A 25,032-nucleotide genomic window follows, 5' to 3' on the forward strand; every position below is an offset into this window, starting at 1 on the left:
TTAATGTGCTCTTTCTTACTGGGATAAATAAGTTGAAGATTTTTACTGTCTCTGTGAATGGCATCATCCCAATCTCAATTAGAAAAGGTTTTTTATAGATCAACAAATTTTGCATTGGAAAACATCTGAAATATGAGTATTTTTACTATTATGATATCACATTCAGTATAATCATTTTTTATAATGGAATAGTTCAAAGACTAGTGGAATAGTTTAAATAGTTTTAAGATTTAATGACACTGAATATTTTAGATATCATTTCTAACAGTAGCTGATTTCAATTTTTTCACCAAATACCTTTTTTAATTTCACAGTTTAACTCAGTTCTGTAGATCCCTAGAAAAGATATTTTTGTTCACCTTGCTTTGCTCTTACTTAGAAGACATTAATTTTGGTTAAGAATTTTTAGAAGACATTTGGCCACTCTGTAGGATGTTAGGGAACCCTAGTGGCATACTGGTTAAGAGCTACGGCAGCTAACCAAAAGGTTGACAGTTCGAATCCACCGGGCACTCCTTGGAAACCCTGTGGGGCAGTTCTGCTCTGTCCAGTAGGGTCACTTTGAGTCGGATTCTACTGCACAACAATGGGTTTGGTTTTGGTTTTTGGTAGGGTATTTTTTTATTATGCAGAGAGCACTTAACCCTTTACTTCACATTAGCTGTACTTTATTCACAAAATATCGAGAAATAGAACATGAAAATGGAGAAAATAAGACTTAATATTTATAGTGCATTAAGTCCATAATTTAGCACATGATGAATCTCTAGCAGCATTTGATAGTTGGTACACGTTTGTGTTTTTGTATTGCATTTGATAGTGATGATTTGATTTTAGAATTGTAAAAACTTAGCTAGATAGCTGAATTTTCCAAGGTGCTAATGTTTGCCAACTAACTTGTCATTGTTTGCTCTGATTTACATTATTTTAATTCAAGTCTTTCTATCAGAATTATAAATTTCCCTATCCTTGTTTTCTTTATTAAATCAGGAAGGCCACAAAGGGAATTTCATCTCTGTTTATGGCGTATAAACTTTTATGAAATCAAAGTAATGGTTATTGTCTTAACATCAGTTATTATGTTGCTCTTTGTTCATAGAGCTGTTCACAGTATCTCAGTGTCTAAGGCAAGTAGGCCCCTAAACACTTTGTCTAATTTGTTTTCTTGAAATTTTTTTAAAGTTTTCCTGCCCCCTCGCTTGTGCTGTCAGTGTGCCTGTCTGTACCAGCCCATTTTCTTTTTTTACAGTGATCATCCTCAATAGTCCTGTGGGATTGAAAAACCAGAAGAACTGTCTTGTGGTTGCAACTGTAAATTTTTGAGTGAGGGTCTAGTCGGTTTTTCTAGCACTAAAGTCTAGTCGCTCAGATTTTGTGACATAGATTTTTGCTAGATGACTTTTTTACTTGCTTTCCATTCCTTGACAAGCTTTCCAAATGGTTAATATGGTTTGCTGTTTACTGAATTCTGCTATTTAAGCTACAGAAAAATTAATACCTGTGTATCAATCTCATTTTAGTTGTTTCCCATTGCATCAAAGATATTTTGAGGTTGGTGGGAAAAAAATCTGTATTTTAATGAATACAGAATTATAATAAATATATGAAATTATATTTTTGGGTGCATATTCATTTAATTTTACTTTGATTCCTGCTTTAAAACCTACCTTAATATCAAAAGTGACTTAAGGTGCTACCAGAATGTAAAAATGTAGGTGTATGAAATAAATTTAAAATATGTAGAAAAGAAAGGTGAAGGAAAATAAGGGTAAACAATTAGGCTGCAGATTTAGTCATAAACATTTTAACAGATATGCTTTTATAAAAGTGCCATCAGTTTCAAAATTTACACATCCATAACATAAAAATAAACCAGATGTTTAAGTGCGTACTAATTCTTTCTGATACTGAGACCAGAGAGAAGTTTCTCCTTTGTTGTGTCATAGAGATAAGCAGCGGCAGCATGATCCATATAGTACGAGGAATATCGTCAGCATGATCCATGTGGTAAACACCACGATATAGTAATGTCGAAGCGTAATACAATAAAAACAATTGTGGGGGCAGTTAGGGGAAAGAGTTTTATGGAAATATAGTAAATCCAGAGGTACGTGGTTGTCAGATACTCTAGGTTACTTCAGAGTTGGATTTTAGATAATGTAAATTATCTTAAAAAAAAAAGGCACTGTTTTTTTAAATTTATTTCTGTATATCTTTCATGAAGACCTCTGTATATATTATTGATTTAAGTAAACACTTGAAAAATACCAAAGGGCAGCATATTCTGAAATATGCTTGGGGTAGATAATTATGAGTCATGTATTTAAACAGCCAGGCAAGCTAAGGATAGGATCGTCTAAGAAGGGTACCTTCCTACATAGAAGCCATCCTTCTCTTCTCAGGAGAGCACCTTGTGACAAAGCCAAGAAGCTAATTTTGGGCTCTTTAGGTCTAGGCCAGTGAGACTTCCTAATTTTTGAAAGTAACAGTTTTTGTTACGAAATTTTAATCTAAGCTGAAGATATTTTGAAGTTCCTATGTGAGAAATATTGTTTTAAACCCACTTACCTAAACTTAATATTTACGAACTAAAGAAAACACTTCCTTTCTTGAGTCGGTAGGTTAGTTTTTGACCAACTTTAACTTAATTTGCTTTATGATAAGAGGTGGATATAATATCTATATGCATTGTGAATATTGCTTCTTTTCCCTCATGTCCTTTGTACTTCATCTTACTTAAATTATACTTCTATTGTATTGAGTTGGAGTACAGTAAAAAGGACATGACTTATACAGCTTGACCACTTTTGCACTGCAGCAGAGATTAGACCGGCGGTCTTGTGGTATTTTGCAATCTAGTTTCCCGTGACTATATTTTGAAGGTTTATGACTATGGATACTTAGCAGTTTTCTCTGGAACAACGCTGAAGCATAAGATAAAATGTTCTCCAAATTTCTATGCCTCATGATTGCACACTACTGGTGAAGGAATTTCCACCTTAAAAAGAAAAAAAAAAAAGTCCTTTAGTATATCTATAAATTACTTTGTTTGCATAGCCAAAACAAAAATAGAAATAAAAACAAAAAGAAAATCAGCGATATTTAAAGAAGCTCATTTAGAGGAAGCTCTGATTTCAAAACATCTGCTTACAGTACCAAAAATGTTTGCAAGAGTGTAAATTTATTTTGTTTATTATAATAATTTGATACGTATTTTTAAATGATAAATAGTATCAGTACTTCATAAGTACCTCCATTTTGTTCTTTGTGCCCTTAATATTAATCTTTTTCATCATTTGGCTTTTGTTTTTCTTATTTATATCACTAAAACAGTGATAATGTGTCAATCTCCGTAGTTTTTATTTCCATGTCTTTAGGATTCAGAGGCAGGTATTCATTTGACATTTAGAATTGTTATTGCCAGTTTATGCAGTTTTGTTAGTGTGGCCTGGGTGTGAGGTCTGGATAAAGACTTTAACATTTTCTTTTATCAAAGATATTTACATCTAGAGGGCTTTCTTTTAATGTCTCTGCTGTCAACTTGCCCAGTGCTACAGTATTCTTAAACCTGTGGTTAATATCCAGTCCCCAAACAATGAAAACAAATAAACCCCAATTTTTTCCACAGGGTTTCCTGGCTGGTTATTTCGAGGCTTTGCACGTGACAACCTGTTCTCCCACGTGAACGGAATACTCAGTGTCAATGTGGAAGCCTGGTCAGTTGGAAAGTTGCAGTAAAATATTTCCCTCCTGTGTACAGCACTTCCCAGATTCTTATTTATGAAGAGTCATTGTGTTGGGAAAAAGAAAAAAAAAGTTTCCCTAAGATTGTCAATTTTGTGATTTGTTATCAAGGACACTTTACTGTTCTGTACTTAGATTCTGGGGGAGAAGTTTCTCAATTAGTCTTCAAGTTAAACTTACACATGCAATTTACTCCTCTCTAAAGTATTATATGTGGAAGGTTTTTTGCTCCTTTCATCAATGACCTTGGAGACTTTTCTTCATATACATTTTTATTGTCATTTAATACAAATAATAAATACAGTCTGGTCTAGATTTCCTGAAGACTAGGAACGTCCTTATTTTATAGTGCTAAGTCACAAAGTTATATGTGTGTCAGGGTGTATGTGCGTGTGTGTGTAGCTTTTGTTATTGTTCTTAAAAAACTTGGGAATTTTAATTTATCAACGTTCTCTGAAGTCAATGCAGTGGCAAAGCATAAAGATGTCACAGAGCATACGGGTGTTTTGGAAGTGTTTCTGAACTCAAGCTTCGTGGTCTCAAAAATCTAAATTTATGTAACTTTCAAAATTAGAAAAAATTAAAATGATCCCCAGTATTTACTATCCCAGATAGCTTTTTATTTCTCAATATCTATTAGCCTATTTAAAGTAAATACAAAGGGACCTATTACATGCTTAAAGTTATAGTTGTTGTTTTCTTACGACCATCAATCCTCTTGTTATTTAGATAATTTTGTTAAAAAAATCTATATACCTCAGTAAATTAGGATTCTTATTACATATTAGAATATAAAGATTAAAATTTATTTCACAGCTAAATATCTGTACCAAATAATGTTTAAGGTTTAATACAAGCTGGTTTCAAGAAAACATTTTCTCAGGAATATCTTAAGTCATGAGAAAAAGATATAAAGGGATAAAATATCCTATATATATCATGGTACAGAAAAATTCAGTCATTAATATTTTGCTTATACACTGCATGCATTTTATTGTCACACAGAAAAAAACCACATAAATAAGAAATGACAAAATACTTATTTTCGTATTAAGGATATATTGAGTAACCTGACCAAATTATTTCACAGTCCAAATATTTTCAATTAGGGGTTAATCTATATATTTGAATTAAAGATAGCCTGATTATAAAAGTAACCATTCTCTGAATACTTGAGACTTCCGTTGACTTTGTGGAAATTGATGGAAAGATTTATATTATTGTCTTTATATATGATGACTCCTTTTCCTCATCCTTTAATAATTGGAATTAAGGTAGTATTCACTCATCCCAAATACTTCAGTATCTATTTTGTACCAGGCCAATAATTTGTTGTAAACACTTTCCTAAGCCCATTTCAAAGCATATTTTGTGAACATTGCTGATATATATTTTGTTATAATAGCTCTTTAACTGTAAATCTGATCTCTAACTTCATGATTTAATTTTCTTAATTTCAATTAAGTAAGTTAATTATACAATAAACTCTCTTTCTAAAGTCCTTTGCAGTTCACAAAGATGGCATATCTTATTTAATCCTCATGAAACTCCTATGAAGAAATTGACATTATCCCCATTTTATGGATAATATTTATAGATATGAAGACATATTATCAAGATAATGCACCTACGATGGCAGAGTTAGAATTAGAGTCACAAATCTCCAACTTTGAATACAATGCTCTTTTTACTACACAATAGCCGCTCTTTACAAGTTTAATAAGAAATGACATAATTATAAATATAAGGAAGGATATAATAATATTGATAGAGAAAATACAGTTTCAAATAAGCAAACTGTGGGGCAGGAAAAAAGGGTCTTGATTTTTACATGTTATCAGAATTGATAGAAATGCTTACTAGTATTAGTAGAAATATATGTCTCAGTATATATTTTTATATTCTAATAACAACCTGCATTTCTGTGGTGCCTTATTTTTTTTATAGTTTATAAAGCAATTTCACATATGTTACCTCATCCTATCCTTGAAAGAACAATAGATGCTATAACCCATTACTGTTGAGTAGATTCCAACTCATAGAGAGCCTAAAAGACAGAGTAGAACTGCCCCATAGGGTTTCCAAGGCTGTACATCTTTACGGAAGCAGACTGCCACATCTTTCTCCCACAGAGCAGCTGATGGGTTCGAACCGCCAACCTTCCAGGTAGCAGCCAAGTGCTAAACCACTGCGCCACCAGGATTCCCTTAATGGATGGTATGAAACCCACTGCCATCAAGCTGATTCTGACTCATAGTGAACCTATAGGACAAAGTAGAGCTGCCCTATAGGCTTTCCAAGGCTGTAAATCTTTATGGAAATAGACTGCCACATCTTTCTCCTGCAGAGTGGATGGTGGATTCAAACTGCTGACCTTTGAGTTAGTAGCTGAGCGCTTTAACCACTGTGCCACAGGGCTTCAAATGGATGCTATAGGAGGTATTATCGCTAGAGTTATGAGATAATCTGAATGAGTTTAGACTTCAGCCACAAATTTTGATTCTGAGTTCCATATAACTGCTTTGTAGAGTTGTGTGGTGGTAATGTTGGCATTCCTCAAATTAGCTCTCAAATTATACATGTAACCAGAACAGTACCACCCCTGCCAGATAAATTCATTAAATTCTCCTTTCCTGGGCTAGCTACTGAACCTTTTTTCTTTAGCTACGGAGCCTCCTTTCCTGTTCCCTGAAATTATAAAATGTAGAGATGACACCACAGGTCCTTAAGCAAATATTTAATCACTCTCTAGGGGTAGTACAGCTCTAGAGGTTCCATTAAGTTTAAATAATTTCTCAATATAAACACCTTTGATACCTGATTAACTTAGTAAAGAATAACTCATGCATTTACTTGACTCAACCAATTTGTATACCAAAGAGAGAGAGTGGTGTTGGTTCTATGATAGAAGCAGAGTGTATTGTGAATAAAGGGAACTTCAAGATGTGTTTTTAGCGTGAATTTGTAGAGTAGCCATTCTTAATGAATCGCTGGTGGCTGGAGATAATTAATGCACTTCTTCCAAAGAGCAACACTTTTTTTTCTGTCCTGGGTCAAAACCAGAAACTGCATTTTAAGTTACATAGAAATTCTTAAAGAGGTTATTTGCTGAAGACCATAGGTTTGGAGAGTCCTCCAGCCCTGCCTCAGGCCTTGCATTCAAGGGGCATAAGTCTCTGTTACCCAGTTATGCAGTTTGCCTTCAAATATGTTTTGTTTGGGGTGAATGTTGGCATGAATTTTGAATGAAATCACCAAAAAGTATTTGAGACGCAGTATTTTTTCTATACTGGGAACTTAGAATAGTTCAGTCATCAACCACAATTACTGATCTTGCATCAGTATGCACAGTATTGCTTTATAAAATGTTTTAGTATTTGCAGATTATATAATTAGAATTAACAAGTATATCTTCCTATTATCTTTTAATGCCTAGATACTGTTGCTATTGTTGGGTGCCATCTATTTGTTTCCTACTCATAGTGAACCCCTGTGACAGAGTGGAAATACCTTATAAGGGAAATTAAATGCTATCCAATATTATTTGTTTCTTGTCCCTAACTGCTAAATTTACTTGGGTGAAATTAGACTTTCTAGGACTTGGTTATACAGTAAATTATTGCTGATTAATTCCAAAGTTAGCTCCACTATTATATATTACATATATGTAGCTCTACTATTATATATTATGTGTGTGTGTGTATGTATGTATGTATGTATTTGGAGTGGGCAAACTTGCCCTTTGCTGGCATAGAACTTTTTTAGGTGGACTTCTAAAATCTTAGGAAACTTACTCAAAGTGATATTTTCATTATATTAATCCAGAGTTAAGATTTTATCTTAATTCTTAGACTTAAGATTTTAATACCAGTCTGTGAAAAGACTGTTTCCCAAATAAATATCCATGGAAACTATTAAAATGTAGAACTTCATTATCAGATTATAATGAAAGCAATATTTTTTAAGTCATGTGTGTTAGCCATAGTACTCAGTGTTAAAAATACCGTGCCTTGTCTGAGCTTAAAAACTCATTCTTAGAACTGAGTTGCCTTTTGTGTGTGCACTGCATACAAACATCTAATCAATGTATTTTTGCCCAGAATTTTGATTTGTCTACGTCCCGTGCAGTGATAAAGTAGCTTAGAATTCACCTAATTTTATTTAGTCCTACTACACATCGTGCTGTAGGGGATATAGCTACATAATTTTAAAGGTACAGGAAATCTCTAAGGGCAGATGATTCTTCTGATTTTTGGTCTATGAATTTTACAGTTTTTTTTTTAATGTCAATATTCAAGAAGAACGATTTATTTTTTGAGATGAAAAGTAGAACATTTATAAATATGAATTAGGAATTGGGAGTCAGTCATGGAATTGGCTTGAGTCTCATCTTTTATCACCATTCATTATAATGATCATAAAAAAGATGCATCATATTTCTGTTGGAGATGGGGAAGAAGTTCAGACTTTCTACTACTTAAAGGCTTTAGTGAAGATAACCTTCCCTTTACTACCTTGCTCATTAGATACACATTCCACTTGGTCAAGCATAACTCATGTAACAGATATTTAGCAGATGTTTCATATGTGAAATTAGAGTTATAGCTTTATCCTTTAAGATTTTAAAATACTTATATACACTCAACCATGCCACCTATATTATTTAGAAGTTATTTTTATTCAATTGGTATTGATTGGTCTTATTGGAATCCTTTGTACTTTTACATTTGACATCATAAGACACACACTTCTAAATCACAGTGATGCATATTTATGCTTTATTCATAGTGTGGTCATTGACTTTGGTTCAGGAATAGCTAGTTCTCTTTAAGAAAGGCTCATGTTCATTTAGCTGACTTGTGTGTCTGCATTAAAAATTGTGTGCTTATTAAGTTTAATTAACCTACTTTTTTACAAGTTATTAGAAGAAAAGTGTTTTTAAAAGTCTTTGTAAAAATAATGCTCAAAATTATAACACTTCATTGAACTTGGCTAATTATGGACATTTTAGTAAACTCAAACATCTAATGTATTTTCTGAGTCTAAATGAATGATAATAGTGAGTTAGTTCCGTGATAGTGACATTGAATATAAAACCAAAATGTGTTTGTATCAATTCTACAGGCAGATACTATGAATTTATCATTTTGTAGCTATGATACCTGGAAGTCAATATTTTTAATTACTTGTTAGAAAAATAACCAAGGAAAATGTTTCACATTAGTGGAAAACTAGATTCTGAATATTTTAGGAGCAAGTTTTGTTGAATGTTACTTATTCCATTAATAATGGAGAAATATGAGTTATAAAAATTAAGGTATTTAAGTCAATAAAACCTTTAAATTTAGTAATTACATGGAAATAAGAAACAAAAAGCTATGTACCTAGACTTTAAAATTTATTTTCTGTAAGTATTTAAGCAGAAATGTTCTATTTTAATAGGTGGTAATGAAATTAGCAATAAGAAAACCCTTAGAAATTGTTCAGAGCACAAAGGTTGTAATTGTATACTAAATATATACAGATATGAACATGTTGTCAGGAGGGGTGAGTCTCTGGAGAAGGACATCGGGCTTGGCAGAGTACAGGGTCAGCGGAAAAGAGGAAGACCCTCAACAAGGTGGATCGACAGAGTGGCTGCAACAATGAGCTCAAGCATAACAACAATTGTAAGGGTGACGCAGGACCGGGCAGTGTTGCGTTCTGTTGTGCATAGGGTCGCTATGAGCCGGAACCAACTTGATGGCACCTAACAAGAACAGCAACATTATTATGTGCTAAAACATTGAATATATATTTTTATATTAAGTTTTAGCAATGTTTAGTAGGCATCTAAAATGCTAAGGTCCCTGGATGGCACACGTTGTTTGCACTGAACTACTAACCTAAAGGTTGGTGGTTTGAATCCACCCAGCAGTGTCATGGAAGAAAGTCCTGGATGTCTGCCTTATTAAAGATTATAGCCAAGAAAACCCAGTGGAGCAGCTCTACTTTGCAACACATAAGGTCATTATGAGTCAGAATCGACTCAATGCCAACATTTTTTTTTAAGTACTTTTTTAAAATCTAAATTACTATATATGACCAAAATTGGCAAAACATTTTTTTAGCTGCAAAATCTGTAGCATCCAGATTACCACTTTCAGGATAATGTAAGAATAGTGCAGGCTGCACACTGGAATCACCTGATGACTTTGGGGAAGAAGCCTTGGAAGGACACCTGGCATATATATATATATATATATATGCCCAAACCAATTAAATTAGACTCTCCAATCAAGATCATTATACTACAAAGCTTATAGATGACAGAATTTCACTGCTTAAAAGCAGTATTTTCATAATAAAAGAATATGCTGAGTGTTATCACTGAAATTTACCGGAAACAACAACTTTTGGTTATCTTTGCATATGAGGAGCACATTTCGCACAGTGAACGTCCACCAGATGTATAGCTTGATCTATTTAGGATAAGGTAAGTGATATATACACTTGAACCACCATGTGAGAAACTGAGGCATGAGCCAGAGAGGAATTCAAAGGAGTACACTGTTTAAGACACGAGTCATGTTATTAGGGGATTCAATGAAGTATTCTTTTCTTGAAGTCTTTAAAATAGGGTACGTTTTTGTCATTTTTTAACCTCAGAGGCTTCTCAAAGCAATTTCAACCTTATGACTAATTTTCTTTTGCAGGGAAACTTAACACCCTCCTACCCCCTGAAGTGGTTCTATTACTTGTCACAGTATTTAAAAACAAATGATCATTTAAGATGTTATGGGTTATACTAGGTATTTTTTATGAAACTTTAGGGAGAAACTTTATAAATTACTATAATGATCTTTTGAATAATAAGTAACATTTGTATTTGCTACTTAGTAGTAAGTTCAACTTTATTACTATTAGGTTTTTCTTTCCAGAGGAATGGTGTCATAATACTAAAGACAGAGCGACTTTAAAGATAAACATGTGAAGTTATTACAAATCATAAATATAATGGGGAAAAAACTTCCTTTCACATCTTTCTTATATCTCATTAGCTGAAGTAGTTCATTAGAAGATTAGAAATCTATGATCTTTGGCATCCAAGCCGTGTATACATTTTAAAATATGTGATTTTGAGAAACATGTGGACTCTGTGTGGACTAAATTTTAACGATATAGTTTTTGTTAATGCAATTTCTAATACTCATCCCTTTATAGTATATGCTACTATTATTGATACGAAAGATTTGGAGAATGTTTTAGTCTTTATGTATGTATTTAAAATTCTACCCAACTGTTTAAAGATAATTATATGAAAGAAAAAGGGAAGCAGCTACTAAGAAACTGAAGTGTGTGGATTTTTGATACCTGCAGATTTTAAATATTTGATATTGTATTTCTTTTATAGTGTCTATCTGTGCCATGTCTGATATCTACATAAAATGCTTTACCTATGACCTTTACTGATATCGGCCAAACATATTTTACACACAGTCAGCTAAATATCTCACTGTTAGCTGGCATGCTTTACTCACACTCTTTTTTTTTTCTTCTCTCTCTTTCAAGATCCCTGGAGAGAAAATTTTCATTAATTTAATCTGATATTTCAGATGTGAAAGGTCATTTATCCCCTACCTTCCCTGGTATTCTGTTCTCACATACCTGCTATTTCTCTGGCCTTTCTTCCTATGCAGATACTGAAAGCCCTGCTGCTTTCCATTAAAATGTCTCTTTTTTTTCCTCACATGCTTTCTTTGGCATTATATTTTTAAGTCAGAAATAAAAACTAAAGATTTATGAATTCATGTTTACAAGCTAGAATTATTAGTTGTTTTCATGGTGTAGTAAAATCAAATGCTCTGTTATTTGTACGCACTCTTGCACCAAAAGTTGTTCTTGACAATTTACACATCATCTTGGGCCAAAGAAATCTGTCATGTTTTTCAGATGAGAAGGAAAATGATGGAAACCAGAAAATAATTTTGAAACATATGATGTAGTTCAGTAGAGTAGAAAGGGAGACACTAAATTTTAGTCCTTAGCTCAATGAATAAAATTTCATCCAGCGTCACTAGGTGGCAGGCTGTGTCTTAGTCTGAATAACTGTTGGCGTGGAGGGGAATATTAGGCTTGTTCTTTCCTATACTTTTTATGTGTAAATGTTTCTAGGCTGATTTATGCTAGAGAAAGGTAGAGCTCCCATTGTATAAAGTGTATTTGTAACATACATTCACTCCAGTGATTCAGATCACAGCTTTTTGCAATGCAGGTTTGCATCGTTCTGGGATGTACACACTCAAGATTATGATATTCATAACCTTTTACTTTATAGACTGAAGAAATCATACTTAAAGTGGTGCACTTTAAACAGTATTCCACTTTTCATTTTTTTTCTATTGTGCAGGTGACTTGGATTATTACTGGTTGGATCCTGCCACGTGGCACAGCCGGGACACATCACCCATTAGTTCGGTAAGCTTTCTGGGAGTGTTTGGGGTTCAGAGATAATGTGTGCTGCTGCTCTTTGTCCTTAGTCTGATATGTCATAAGTAATCATCTTACTCTATTCCATTATAGATTTTATTTGTACATTATACATTTTATACAATTAGAAAAAATATTGATTTAATTTCCCATACAGTTTTAAAGAAAATGCAGTTAGTTATTAACAAATAATTATAACAAATTTTAAATTAAAAAAGTGATTATTAAATAATGTATGTAAAGGAGACATTATTTGATTAATGATTAAGAACAACTCAAAATACAGGATCAGATTTCTTTATATAAGCAGATAGATTTATATTTCAGTAGATTCTATTTCAGAACTAATTTTTAATGCTGTACCTCATTGCTAACTACTTTTAGCAGTATTTATAATAGTCAGTGTCCCACACAAATAAAATATAAGTCCAAATGAATTGTTATAAGCCAAGGATAAAACCCACCAGAATGGAGAATTCCCTCTTGAGGGTTTTTTATCTGAGGAAATTGCATTGTGATACAACTGTGTGTCTGTAGGAAAGAAAGCAAATTGTGTACTTTTTAAGAAACTTTGCTCATTTTTAATAGCATCCTGTAACGTGGCAACCATCTAAAGAGGGAGACCGTTTAATTGGACGTGTTATTCTTAACAAGAGAACAACCATGCCCAAAGAATCAGGTGCATTACTGGGTCTAAAAGTAAGTATGTTGGCTTAAAGTGTTTTTTGAAGGGTGAATTATAGTGCAGATTGCATTCAGCAAAATTTCTGACAGTGATTTTTAAATTCCTTTCTCACCTCCCTGAAATAAAGTCTCCATAATGAGTATACCTTTGTTAATATATTGATGTTTTATGGCAGATTTAGTATTTGTATGAGTTAATTTATATAAGTCATTTTATTAATATACCATACAAATATGTAAGTAAAATATAGGAAAACTAAAAATTTTTTTTTCTCTGAATGCAAGGATGATGTTTACAATTGACAGAATTTTAATGGAAGTCCATAAAGTTAGATATTGTGAATCTCAGTATTTTATTATATCCTGGCAAGCAACAGAAAACGTCAATAAAGAGATTGTTTTCTAATTTCAATAGCAGTTATGGTAATCCCGAAAGAGTAAATTGTCCTTTTAAAATATCAATTTACTTATAACAAATGTAAAGAGAAATTAATAAATTTTAAAAGATTACACTTTATTATAGAAAATTATATATGTATATATACATATAATCCCATTGCCATAGAGTGACCCTATAGGACAGAGTAGAACTGCCCTGTAAGGTTTCCAAGGCTGTGATCTTTACATAAGCAGAATGCCACATCTTTCTCCTGTGGAGCGGCGGGGGGGTTTAAACTGCCAGTCTTTAAGTTAGCAGCCAAGCGTTTAGTTCCTGTGCCACCAGGGCTCCCTATGTATCTGTTATTTTGTATTATGTGTGTGTGTGTTAAATCACATGGTTTATTTGCTTCCAGAAACTTAAATGTTCAAAGATGCTGCTTTAAAATTATTTGCCAAAAGATTGTGTTACAGTTTTGTGGGAGTTAGACCTCTTCAAAACCATTGACCTCTTCAAAACCTCTTCAAAACCATCGATAAGATGACACCATTAAGTACATTAATGGTGGTTTTTTTTTTTTTTTTGATGAATCCAACCAAAAAAAAACCACCATTAATGTACTTAATGGTGTCATCTTATCGATTATTTCCATTAATTCTTCTTGCTATAGAATAATTCTCATCACCTCTACTAATGGACATGTCTGTAAGATTTGTGAACCAATTTCAATGTTTGATAATATTCTCCTCATTTTTAACTATGTGTATTTGAGCCCCTGCATTGGGATAAATTAAATTTATGACCTTTTCAAATGTACGTATTTTTAGGTGCAGTGGGAAACCCAGGTGAAAGTGTTTTTAGTAATATAACTCAGACTTTGAGAGTCATATAAGAAAAGATACATATTTCAGATAAGGATATCATTTAACTGCTTGGTAGTAGAGTGAAATTCACCTTTGCTCTTGCTCTTTAAAAAAAAAAAAATTTTTTTTTTTTTGGTTGCTCTTTACACCATGGTAAATTGCTTCCCCAAAGTGTCCTGTTCTTGCCTTGAATTCTTAGTATCCCTGGCTTTAGACCTGTATCTTATTACATAGACCTACATCTTGTTACAAATACACAAAAGAGGTAAAGATTGAAATGCCAATTGGGGATAAATCTACATGTAGAAATAATAATCCAAAATGGTAGGCATGAATTTAGAGAATAAAGAACACTTAACCCTAATGTAAACAGTATATAAACCGCTTTGTGTTTGGTAGTAATTATCAGAGACCTGACACTTGTCTTCTAAGTGTATCCATTATTCCTGGTGTCCTTATATTGTTAGACTAATATAAGAAATTAATACATAAACTTCCTCAGGACGCATAATCATCTCTAATGAGATGTTGCTTTCTTCTCTCAACTATACTGCCAGTTCCTTGAATCAAAATGTATTTTACTCCATTAATATCTCTACTGAATTCTAAATGCATCATAAAAGACTATAGGATCAATTTCTGAAACTAATAACTTCTGTTTTAATATGAGCCTTGGGAACTTATAAATTTGTAATTATCCAGGTTGTTGGAGGAAAAATGACTGACTTAGGACGCCTTGGTGCCTTCATCACCAAAGTAAAGAAGGGTAGCCTAGCAGATGTGGTTGGACATCTAAGAGCAGGTAAGGTTTCTTTTTTAACATTTAAACAGTAAGTTCTATATGCATGAATTGGTGGCTTTCAATTTGGGGTAAGTTGTATATGAGTAAATTAAATAGATAACCTATTTTAATGCATGGATAAAAGAGTTTTTCCCATATGGATACTTATCTGTTACAATAATACACCAGCACCAAGTATCAGTAGCAATTTGGGGAGAGTAAGAATGGGGTTTTTTTAGTTATGTAAAAATAAATAGATACTGAGTGCTGAAGGTTTACTAATCTTTCATGAATGACTTCATAGAATTGTTTCAAAACTTCTTCAGAATCTTAAACAGTTAAGCTTTGTGAAAAGACTCAGTATCAGTATTTATCTTTTAAGTTTATATTTTCAGCTACGGTAGTTAGTAAAGTTTTTCATAAACCTACTTATTGCTGCCAAGTCGTTTTCAAGTCATAGTGACCCAATAGCATAGAGTAAAACTGCCGCACTGACTTTCCAAGCTGTGAATCTTTACAGAAGCTCACGGCCACATCTTTCTCCCATGGAGTGGGTTTGAACTGCTGACCTTTAAGTTAGAAGCTGAACACTTTAACCACTGTGCCACCAGGGCTGCTTAAGTTTTTCATAGTGACCTCAAAACACATATTCAAGACCAATGTTTTTTATAAAGTATAATCATACATTTCTTACACAGATTATGTAATAACATTTTAATTTACATGTAACATGTACTTACTGGAATGTGTCTTGGTATTTGGAAATTTTCATTGTTGCTTTTGTAACCTTAATATAACACATTAAAATCATTGACTATATTCAAATATACCATATATACGGCAACAACATACTTTTAAATCTATTTTTGATAAATTGTTTGGTTTTCCTTATAATTAAAATCATTAACATATTGATTTTACATGATGTTTACACTACAGAGCTTAGTAGAAGTCTTTTGATTAGAGTGTGTGCTTATATATTTGCCAGACAATATAAAGAAAACAGAGTTGACTGAGTTTTAGAATTGAAAATTAATAACTCATAGCAAATAGAGAACATTGCAGGTTTTATTTTTAACTTTTATACCTTAAGATTGTAATTCTTGAGACCTTTATTTAGGAATATATTCTTGGACCCTTAAAGACACTTTCTGTGTGATTGATTGCCGTTGTAACAGATCAAAATAATTTTATGTTTTTCTTTGAGAGACTTGGTATGCAGGTTTTGTATAGGAAGAAAACCCAAATCAGAGATAATTCTCCTTATACTATACAGTTTTGAAGATTTATAGAGTTAACACTGTATCATATCAGGGACCAATTATGATTCAACAAGAAAATAAATGCATACTCAATCAAGGGTGACTGTGTCAATGAACTGAGTCTTTGCTTGTTTAATGACTCCAATATAAGCTTCAGAAAGTATAATAACTTCTGTTGACTACTCTAATGTAAGATAACTTGAGCTACAAAGACCTGAATTTACACATCAGATTATAAATGTAATAGCTTTTGATTTTTGTCTTTGTGTATTAGAGGATGATTACATAAGAAGGCATTGAAGGATTTCTCTAAATAAAATATCCGTTAATGATTAATTTCATTTGTTTAATACCCTTAAGAGCCTGGAGCCTGAGAAACTTAAATCTAAAATATTAAAACACAGTGTGTAATTAGCTACAAAACAAGTTACTTTTCATTTTAAGCAATTGATGTATTTGAGAAAAAGTGCTTTTGTGAATTGATCGCATATTCTATTTTACATTATACTTTAGGAGCTATTTTTCCTTCTCTTTTGACATATACATCATTGGCTTATAAAACTGCAGCTATATTTTTATCAGTATGACCTTTATTCAACATTTGCGATGTTATTTTAATTTTGTCTTAGCTTTCTCCAGTCCTGACCCCCTTAAATCTATGCACTTCTCTGCTGCTCTTTTTAACTAAGACACAGAATTGACACTGACACTGCCTTCATTAAGTCCTTCAGTGTCTCCGTCTTCTCATCTGCTTATTGAACTTGCAGGTCTGTAGCTTTATCTTTTCCTAACTGTCCCGCCACTTCCACTGCCTTTCAGTTTACTTGTTAAAATCCTTTCCATCCTTCAAAACTCACCTAATGTTGCTTTAATTATAAAGTGTTTCCTGTATTCCATCTGGAGCAGCAATTAGTACTTCCCTGTTCCACCTGTTTTTCCTCTGTTCTGGAAATGAACTCCTGTAGTTATATCAATAAATTCTGGCTTAGGAGTTATTGATCTGTAAATAAATAAATAAATAAATAAATAAATAAATGTGTTAAGTTAATTTGAAAGTTTTGCCTCCAGGTTGACATCTTTAAAGGGGAGAATCTTATAATGAAGTGCTTTTACAAAATGTTTGCAACTCATCACTGAATTGTAAAATCAGTTTGATTTGCATCCAGCATTTAAAAAAAAAATGAAATAGAGCATAATAGAATAGGAAGTATCACTGTACATAATACAGTAGAAATTATCAGGGTAAGTATTGTTTTGTAATATAGTTCCCAGTTTATAGATATATACGTACACACGCATGTGTGTATAGTCATATTCATTTTATATATGTACCAAGTCATGATGTGAACTATTTTTTTTTTGGTCAAAAAAATTGAAAACATTCCTAATATATCATATAATTTTTTATTTCACTTTTTTTAGGTGAAATGTACTTATTGCCTATTTGAAAAAACTTTGCTAGGTAACTGCTTAGGTCAAACTATTAAAAATAATTTAATTCTTGGTAATTATCAAGCTCTTTTATCAAACCAAAGCAGCATCATGTGCTTTTCAAATTTCTTTTTTTAAATTTTTTCATAAGCAAATACCTGGGGGGAGGGGGAAGAGTTACTTTAAAATAGTCCTAGTAAAACAAAGTTTTTCTCCTTTTTTTTTTTAATTAAGCTAAAAAGTAAAAGTTTGTGTTTACATCTAGCTTTAAAATATGTAAGGATGATATTGGTCCATTTTGCTCAATACATTTCCTTAGCTCCTGAAATGTTCTAGGCACTGAGAGTAACAAAATTCGCAGGAACATCAAAAAATTAAGACACCTGAAGGTGCCATTGAGGCTGGGATATTTCAGCGACGCCTACCGTTGTGAATTGAAGGTTCCTGGGCAGAGAACACTTTGGGACCTAACACTAGTCTAAGTATTTATAAAAATAAATATTAATGAAAATAAAATTTTTTCCAAATGATCCGTGGTGAAAACTCTAGTTGAAGTAACATGTTATTAGTACAAATTTTTTCATGCTGTGTCCTATTACTCTCCTCAATCTTAGAATATTTAACAAATTATTTAAAGTACTGTATTAATTATCATTGTTCAGATGTATTCGATTTGTACTTTAATGGTCACAGATACATATTATGTATAGAATGTGTGTGTTCTGAACATCTGGAAGTGGGTTAACTGTCATGCAACAGTTTTACATCTGCTCGCTTTGTAGTCTTGCCATTAGCTACCCGCGTTGCCCTATGGGTGTGACTTAAATCCTTTCATGCATTTTTATTCTGTTGTGCATTTGGTAAAGGGAATGGAGCATGACTTATAATTGGAAATTCATGCTAACAAATGTTAATTTCTGTCTCTGCCAAAAAAAAAAAAAAAAACAGGATTTATGCAGTGTTTAATAAGAACCGTTTGCTTATAGAGCTGCCTACATTTATTATATGGAGGACATGCAGCTAATTATTATTTTTTAATGTTTCCAAATAGGCTGTGCTAATCCATCCCATAGCATGAGATTTTTTAATATTTTTTCTAGTATATCTCAAAAGATAAAGGTAGTTTTCTATTGTATTGTTTTCAGTGTCCAGTAATATTCTGGGGGAAAAAAAATAAGAGAAAAGAAAAAGAAAAGAAAAAAACTGTTTAGAAGAACCTTTTAGCTGACATTATATGGCAATCAGTTTGCTTTCAAGACCAGAGCCTAGACAATTAAACTATTTGTATATGTTTTGCATTTCTTTGTTAAAAAAAGAGAAAAAGATAAGAAAATATAAACAGAATATATAAGGTAAAAAAATACCCTTTTTTTTAAATTCAAGGGGATGAAGTTCTAGAATGGAATGGTAAACCCCTGCCTGGAGCTACAAATGAAGAAGTTTACAACATTATTTTAGAATCAAAATCAGAACCTCAAGTTGAAATTATTGTTTCAAGGCCTATTGGGTAAGGCTAAAAAAACTTACTTCTTAAGTTTAGTAAATTACATGTATTAGTAGGGTTTAAAAAAGAAATTTATACATTCATACAGTACATGTTAACATGCATAGTTTTTTCTTCAATTATGGGCATACATTTTAGTTTTTTAAATTTCTTAATTTTTTACATTTGAATACTGAATATTCTTCACTACATTTTAGAAGCTCCACAATTTGATAATCGTAAATCAAAAAGTATTAATATGTATTTTTCACAAGTGAAATATAACATCAGAATATTTTCTTTTAATGTAGAACTATTTGTTAGCAATTCTGATTTAACGAGTAGTATTTCCTTTAAAGAAGTTACTAGCAAACTCATCTTCTTTTGATATTTAAATTAGTAATGATTTAATACATCTGCATAAACTTTATATTATTCTCCTAAGAATAGAATTTTTTTTTTAATATCTTTACCTATGGGTAGTTCTAACTTTTATTTAAAAATCAAACAAGAATTGTGAAATATTTTAATATTTTAATTGGCCCTAATAATTGAGTATGGTATTTTAAAAACCTAAATTTTAAGTTTAATTTAATTATCCATAGCCAGTGGGATATTTTCCATTTCGGTGTATAAACACAAAAAATCCATTGCGGTCAAGTCAATTCTAACTCATATATTTGTATAGAATTCCCTATATTGTTAGCTTTTTCTGGCAAACCCACATAGTCTGAAGTAAATACTGGTTTTGCCAGTTTCTAATTTTTGGAAAGTATTTTGAACCATCTCATTACAGTTGAGCTAATGTTTGAACATATTCTTGGAAATAATTTTTTTTCCTATCCTCCAAATATTATAGAACCATTAATTCAAAATTTTTATGTTGAAAAAGTGCTACTCTTAAATTTTTTTGTCCTCAAGAATATATGTCAATGCAAAACATACAAAAAAATATAATTATCCTAATTCCCAAAGGACTGGAAATATCTGATCATATATTCCAAAGAATAATATAAAATACTAAAATGAAGGCTAGTTTATAACTAATACTTAAGTGATGAGTAGTGTAAACCTTGAAGACGTTTTCAAAAGTATTGTACAATTCCATGCAGATTTTAAAAATTACAACACTATATAATTTATGCTAGTTTTATATGACATGTGTTCTAGTGCTCAGGTAAACATGAGGCTGGAAAAGAGGTAAGTAAATTGGAAATGAATCAGAAGTATAAAAAATTTAAAATTAAGCCTTGTGCACATTGCCAAATACGTTCAGATATATAGCCTTTTAAAAGTATTTAAATAAAATATCATTAATTCATGGTGACTTAAAAACCTGACAGGCAATTAAAGTAGACTGGAATGACATTTTCTTATTGTTATACTTTGTATGAAAATAACTTAAAAAGTAATAATCTGCATAGCCAAACCCTAAATTGTTATGGATTATGGAGTTGAAAGGAATATAGAGTATAATGATTTCATGTAAATAAAAAATCAAAGCTGGCCTCAACTTTCCAGTTAATAAATTATTAGAATAAATAGTTCTAGCTATATTTTAATAATTATGTTTAATATTGTTCTGTTCAGCAAATGTAATTAATTTAAGACAGAAGGCAAGTATTTACTCATAGTTTATTTCTACAGATACAGTAGCATAGTGATTCCTGAAATAATCTCAACTAGAATTTACATGCACTTGGATCAGTACAATCTAAGAGGCATCAGGCATCTTGTGGTATTAACCATTTCTGCCAACCTAGCAAATAGGCTATTCTTGACCTTTATGCTTATAATTGTTATTAAAACTATTCTACAATCTTGTGACCGAGCCAATTAGGAAGGAAGGCTTGTATAAACATCAAGTAGAAATTTATGCCTGAAAATATTACTGAAACAATTATTTTTTTTTCAAAATTATTTCAAACCTTTTGAACAACTTTTTCACAGTCCTTCCAGACATATAAAGTTAAAACATAAAGCTGGTTTCAGAGTTCCAGATTCTGATTTTTATGATTAACTTTGAGGCTGAATTTCAAAGATTACTATCTGAAAAATGATGTTCCTGGAATTTTTAAAACTTACTTGTATTTGCCCAGATTAATTTAGAGGAAGCTTTGTTGTTGCTAGTTGCTGTTGAGTTGATTCCAACTCATGGCTAAAAAAAAAAAATGGCTAAAAAAAAGGAGATAATTAGCTGGTGTCTTATGTCTTAAGTATTGCTAATTAGCTTTTTAATTATTCCACAAATTAGTTTTTGTACAAAAATATGTAATAAAATGTAATTTATAAAATACACAAACCAGAATATATTGTAATTTGTCGAAAGTATAAAATCATAGGTGTTTATGAGAATTACCTTACACACAAAACTAAAAATGAGGATGCAAGAAAATAATCAAACGGAGAAAAGTAATTTGTTTCCATTTCCCCTGAAATGTAAGGAAAATCATAGTGAAGTTAGGTTACAACGTAAGTGGTTAGTAATTCTTAAATAATATGCTGATAATTTTGTCAGTACTAGCTAACTCCAGTCTGCTTTAATATGCCATGTTAATACTTGTATATTGTTAATCTCATTAAATTGACACTAAAATATCTTTGGAAAAACAGAGGTTATAGTAATTCTATGTAGTATAATTCCCAAACCAAGCTGGCCTAGGGTCCTTTAGGTCACAATGGATAATGGATTAAGCTGAGGTGATACTAAGTTTTTTTTCAGAGTAATTGATGAGTGTGACAGGAATGGGTGTTCTCACAAATCACTTTCTAACCATATAGTAAATGACCATATATTGAGCTAAGTTCAGTATAGAGATATGAATCTCTATATAGGGTATATATGTGTATATATATTTTATATATTCACATATATAAAGTAGTTTTGGCTTTTTTGTTGCAAGCTTCAACCATTTTTAATTTCCAAAGCAACTCATCCTTTTTATTTTATTAACTCTGCTCATAATATTCACCATATCATCTTATTATCAAGAGATATTTCCATCCTTTTCATTCAGTAAACTCTTTCAGATGTGTTTGTAAAGCATATTACTGATTTGTAAAATCTGTGTCATTTTGATTTTCTAGAATTGAGGTATAATATTACCTTTAACATTTTTAATTTCCAAAACCTGCTGTTTTGGTAGTAAAAATATTGTGGTCATTTCAGCCACAATATTAATCTTATTGTTGTCATGTTAAAGTGTTTTGCTATTAAGTATATAAAAACTTATTTTTACTGCAGTTTTTATTTTTTGTATGTGCGGTGTTTGACATTCATGCACATTAGTAGTTATCTTAATAGTAACTCCTGTCCATTTCCACACCTGTAAAGATCCAAAAGGATTTTTTACACCACAGACATAAAATGTTGCTGTGATTGCCTCAAACAGAGTAGTTCAGCTAATGGAATTTTTACCATACCCTGTTTCTTTTAGTGACATTCCAAGGATTCCTGAGAGCTCCCATCCTCCACTAGAGTCCAGTGAGTATATGATTGCTTTGTTATTATAAAATGTATTGAACTAACTTACAGAGTAAAGATTTGCCATTTACTTAGTTATTTGTCATAAATGATCTGGCATTACTGTACTAAGGATAGCTCCACTGTTGTCAGAAGCTGGGGACCAAGGCAATCTTCTACTCTTCTTTTGTGGCTGTATGAAAATTTTTACTGGAGATATCTATCTGTGTCATAACAGTCAGGACCTTAACCCGTTAACTCATTGCCTTTGAGTCGATTCCAACTCATAGTGACCCTATTGGACAGAGTGAAACTGCCCCATAGGGCTTCTGAGGCTGTAATCTTTATGAAAGCAGACTGCCACATCTTTCTCCCAAGGAGCAGTGGGTGGGTTTGAACTATCTACGTTTTGGTTAGCAGCCAAGCACTTTAACCACTGCACTACCAGGCCTCCTTAGGACCTTCACAGAGCTCAAATAACATACTTAGTAATAGTGCGTATTCACTGTATGTAAAAAGTTATTGTGATATTTGAGTATTCTGTTTGATTGCTAATCAGTTCAGTCTGATTAACAGCCGAGTGAAGAAGATAGACACAGTAACAGATAATTTTAATACATCATGAAAAAGCGTTGGTTATTATCATGGAAGTGAGTGGGTAAAGCGGAGAAGAGATGAAGTTCTTTGGAAGATAAGGCGTTAAGAGACTGTAAGGCTGGAAGGTTTAAGGAATTATGCATGGGCATTAAAATCACCCCAGATGGGAGATGATAATGTATACAGTAAAGTATAGACAAGTATGGAAGCTTTCAGTGAGAATATGGAAGTGACTCAAATAAATTTACTTTTAAATGGCTTGATATTAAATTAAATAATTCATACTTGGGTTTGATCTCCAAAAGATTTCTATCTAGCTTATAAAAATATAAAATACAAGATGATTTAAAGGGAAAACAAGTGATGGTGGTAATAAGGAGGAAGAAACTATGTGGGTAGGATAAACAAAGAACCAGAGATTAGGTTCATGTGTGACATATCATGCCATCATGTTCTGCTCATCTGCTAGAGATTGGCCCAGATTTGCCTTTGAGCTTTCTGATGACTAATACATAGAGAGAAGTAGGACCAATTACACAATTTATAGTATTTATACAATTAAAAATAAACTAATTTACTATAATATTAGAAACAAATTATTAGAAGCACTAAAGTTCTTGTACTGAGCCCTGAGAAAAAAATTATCCTAAGGGTATCAGATAAAAGAGATGTAATAACAAAGAGTTTTATAGTGCTGTTTCTTATAAGTCTTCTGGGGGTGGTGGGGGGGGCACAAAATGATGCCACATGGCTTAATTTAGGCTTTAATTTTAGAGTATAGAGAAAATATGTGTATGGCATATTCTCAGGCAACAGTATTTTGTAACGAAGATTTTGCTAGCTTTTGAATTACTGTGCATTCATGGTTGTAGCATTCTATACCAAACCAAACCAAACCCATTGCCATGGAGTCAATTCCAATTCATAGCATTCTATAGACACTGTATAAAACCAAAACCCATTGCCGTCAAGTCCATCCCAACTCATAGTGACCCTATAGGACAGAGTAGAACTGCTCCATAGAGCTTCTTAGGCTGTAATCTTAACAGAAGCAGACTGCTGCATCTTTCTCCCACAGAGCTGCTGGTGGGTTCGAACCACTAACCTTTTGGTTAGCAGCCAAGCGCTTAACCACTGCACCACCCGGGGTTCTACAGACACTGTATAAAAAAAAAAAACAACTGTATACTGCTGATTATATCAGAGTACATTATAGCAGTTATCTTGGAAAAAGAGTAACTTTCATTAAAAACAGCGGAAGAGCTTCACCAGGTGGTTGAGTGGAGAGCAGTCCTCCACATACAGTTAAAGCTAGTCATTTGTAAATTACTCCAAAACCAAAAACCCATTGACGTCGAGTCGATTTCAACTCATAGCGACCCTAGAGGCAGCTCAAGAGATTCCTTTGTAAGTTCACAGTTGAGAGATCTGGCAAAACTGAGTTTAAAATAATTATGACATGGAGGCTTAGATGTGGCTCTTAAATTATACTATATATACATTCAGTATAACTCCTCAGTAAGGATGGTTCAGCATAGATGATCTGTTAGCCAAGGTGATTAATATAACAGATACTATTTTCCTTATCACTAAAAGCATGAAGCCTTTAGCTGTATGTATGGTTACAGGAAAGTCTAAGCAGTGCAATGGCCTCCAAAAATGCAGAAAATAAATACACATTGAAACAAAAAATACAGTATTTGATTGTATGATTTTGAATACCTTTAAAAATTGGCAGTTAACCAAATAAGACAAAATGATAACCTTCTAAAACTATTCTACTAAAAATATGTTCTACTATTATCTATGGTACTGAATTACATTTTTGTACAAATAATAGATGCATTTAACCTTTTATAAAAAAGAGTTATTCCCC

At 32.3% G+C, this 25,032-nt stretch overlaps 1 protein-coding gene across 1 annotated transcript in view; it reads left to right on the plus strand.

The window, feature by feature from the left end:
* Nucleotides 1-25,032, plus strand: part of RIMS1 (regulating synaptic membrane exocytosis 1) — a 475,999-nt gene that overhangs the window by 293,713 nt on the left and 157,254 nt on the right. The window contains exons 7-11 of the mRNA XM_003404398.3: nt 12,134-12,201; nt 12,802-12,912; nt 14,842-14,941; nt 18,997-19,120; nt 22,534-22,580. Of these exons, the coding sequence (XP_003404446.2) occupies nt 12,134-12,201; nt 12,802-12,912; nt 14,842-14,941; nt 18,997-19,120; nt 22,534-22,580 (450 nt within the window). The remainder of the gene's footprint in view (nt 1-12,133; nt 12,202-12,801; nt 12,913-14,841; nt 14,942-18,996; nt 19,121-22,533; nt 22,581-25,032) is intronic.

Source organism: Loxodonta africana, chromosome 1, assembly GCF_030014295.1.
Source record: "Loxodonta africana isolate mLoxAfr1 chromosome 1, mLoxAfr1.hap2, whole genome shotgun sequence".
NCBI classification, from domain to species: domain Eukaryota; kingdom Metazoa; phylum Chordata; class Mammalia; order Proboscidea; family Elephantidae; genus Loxodonta; species Loxodonta africana.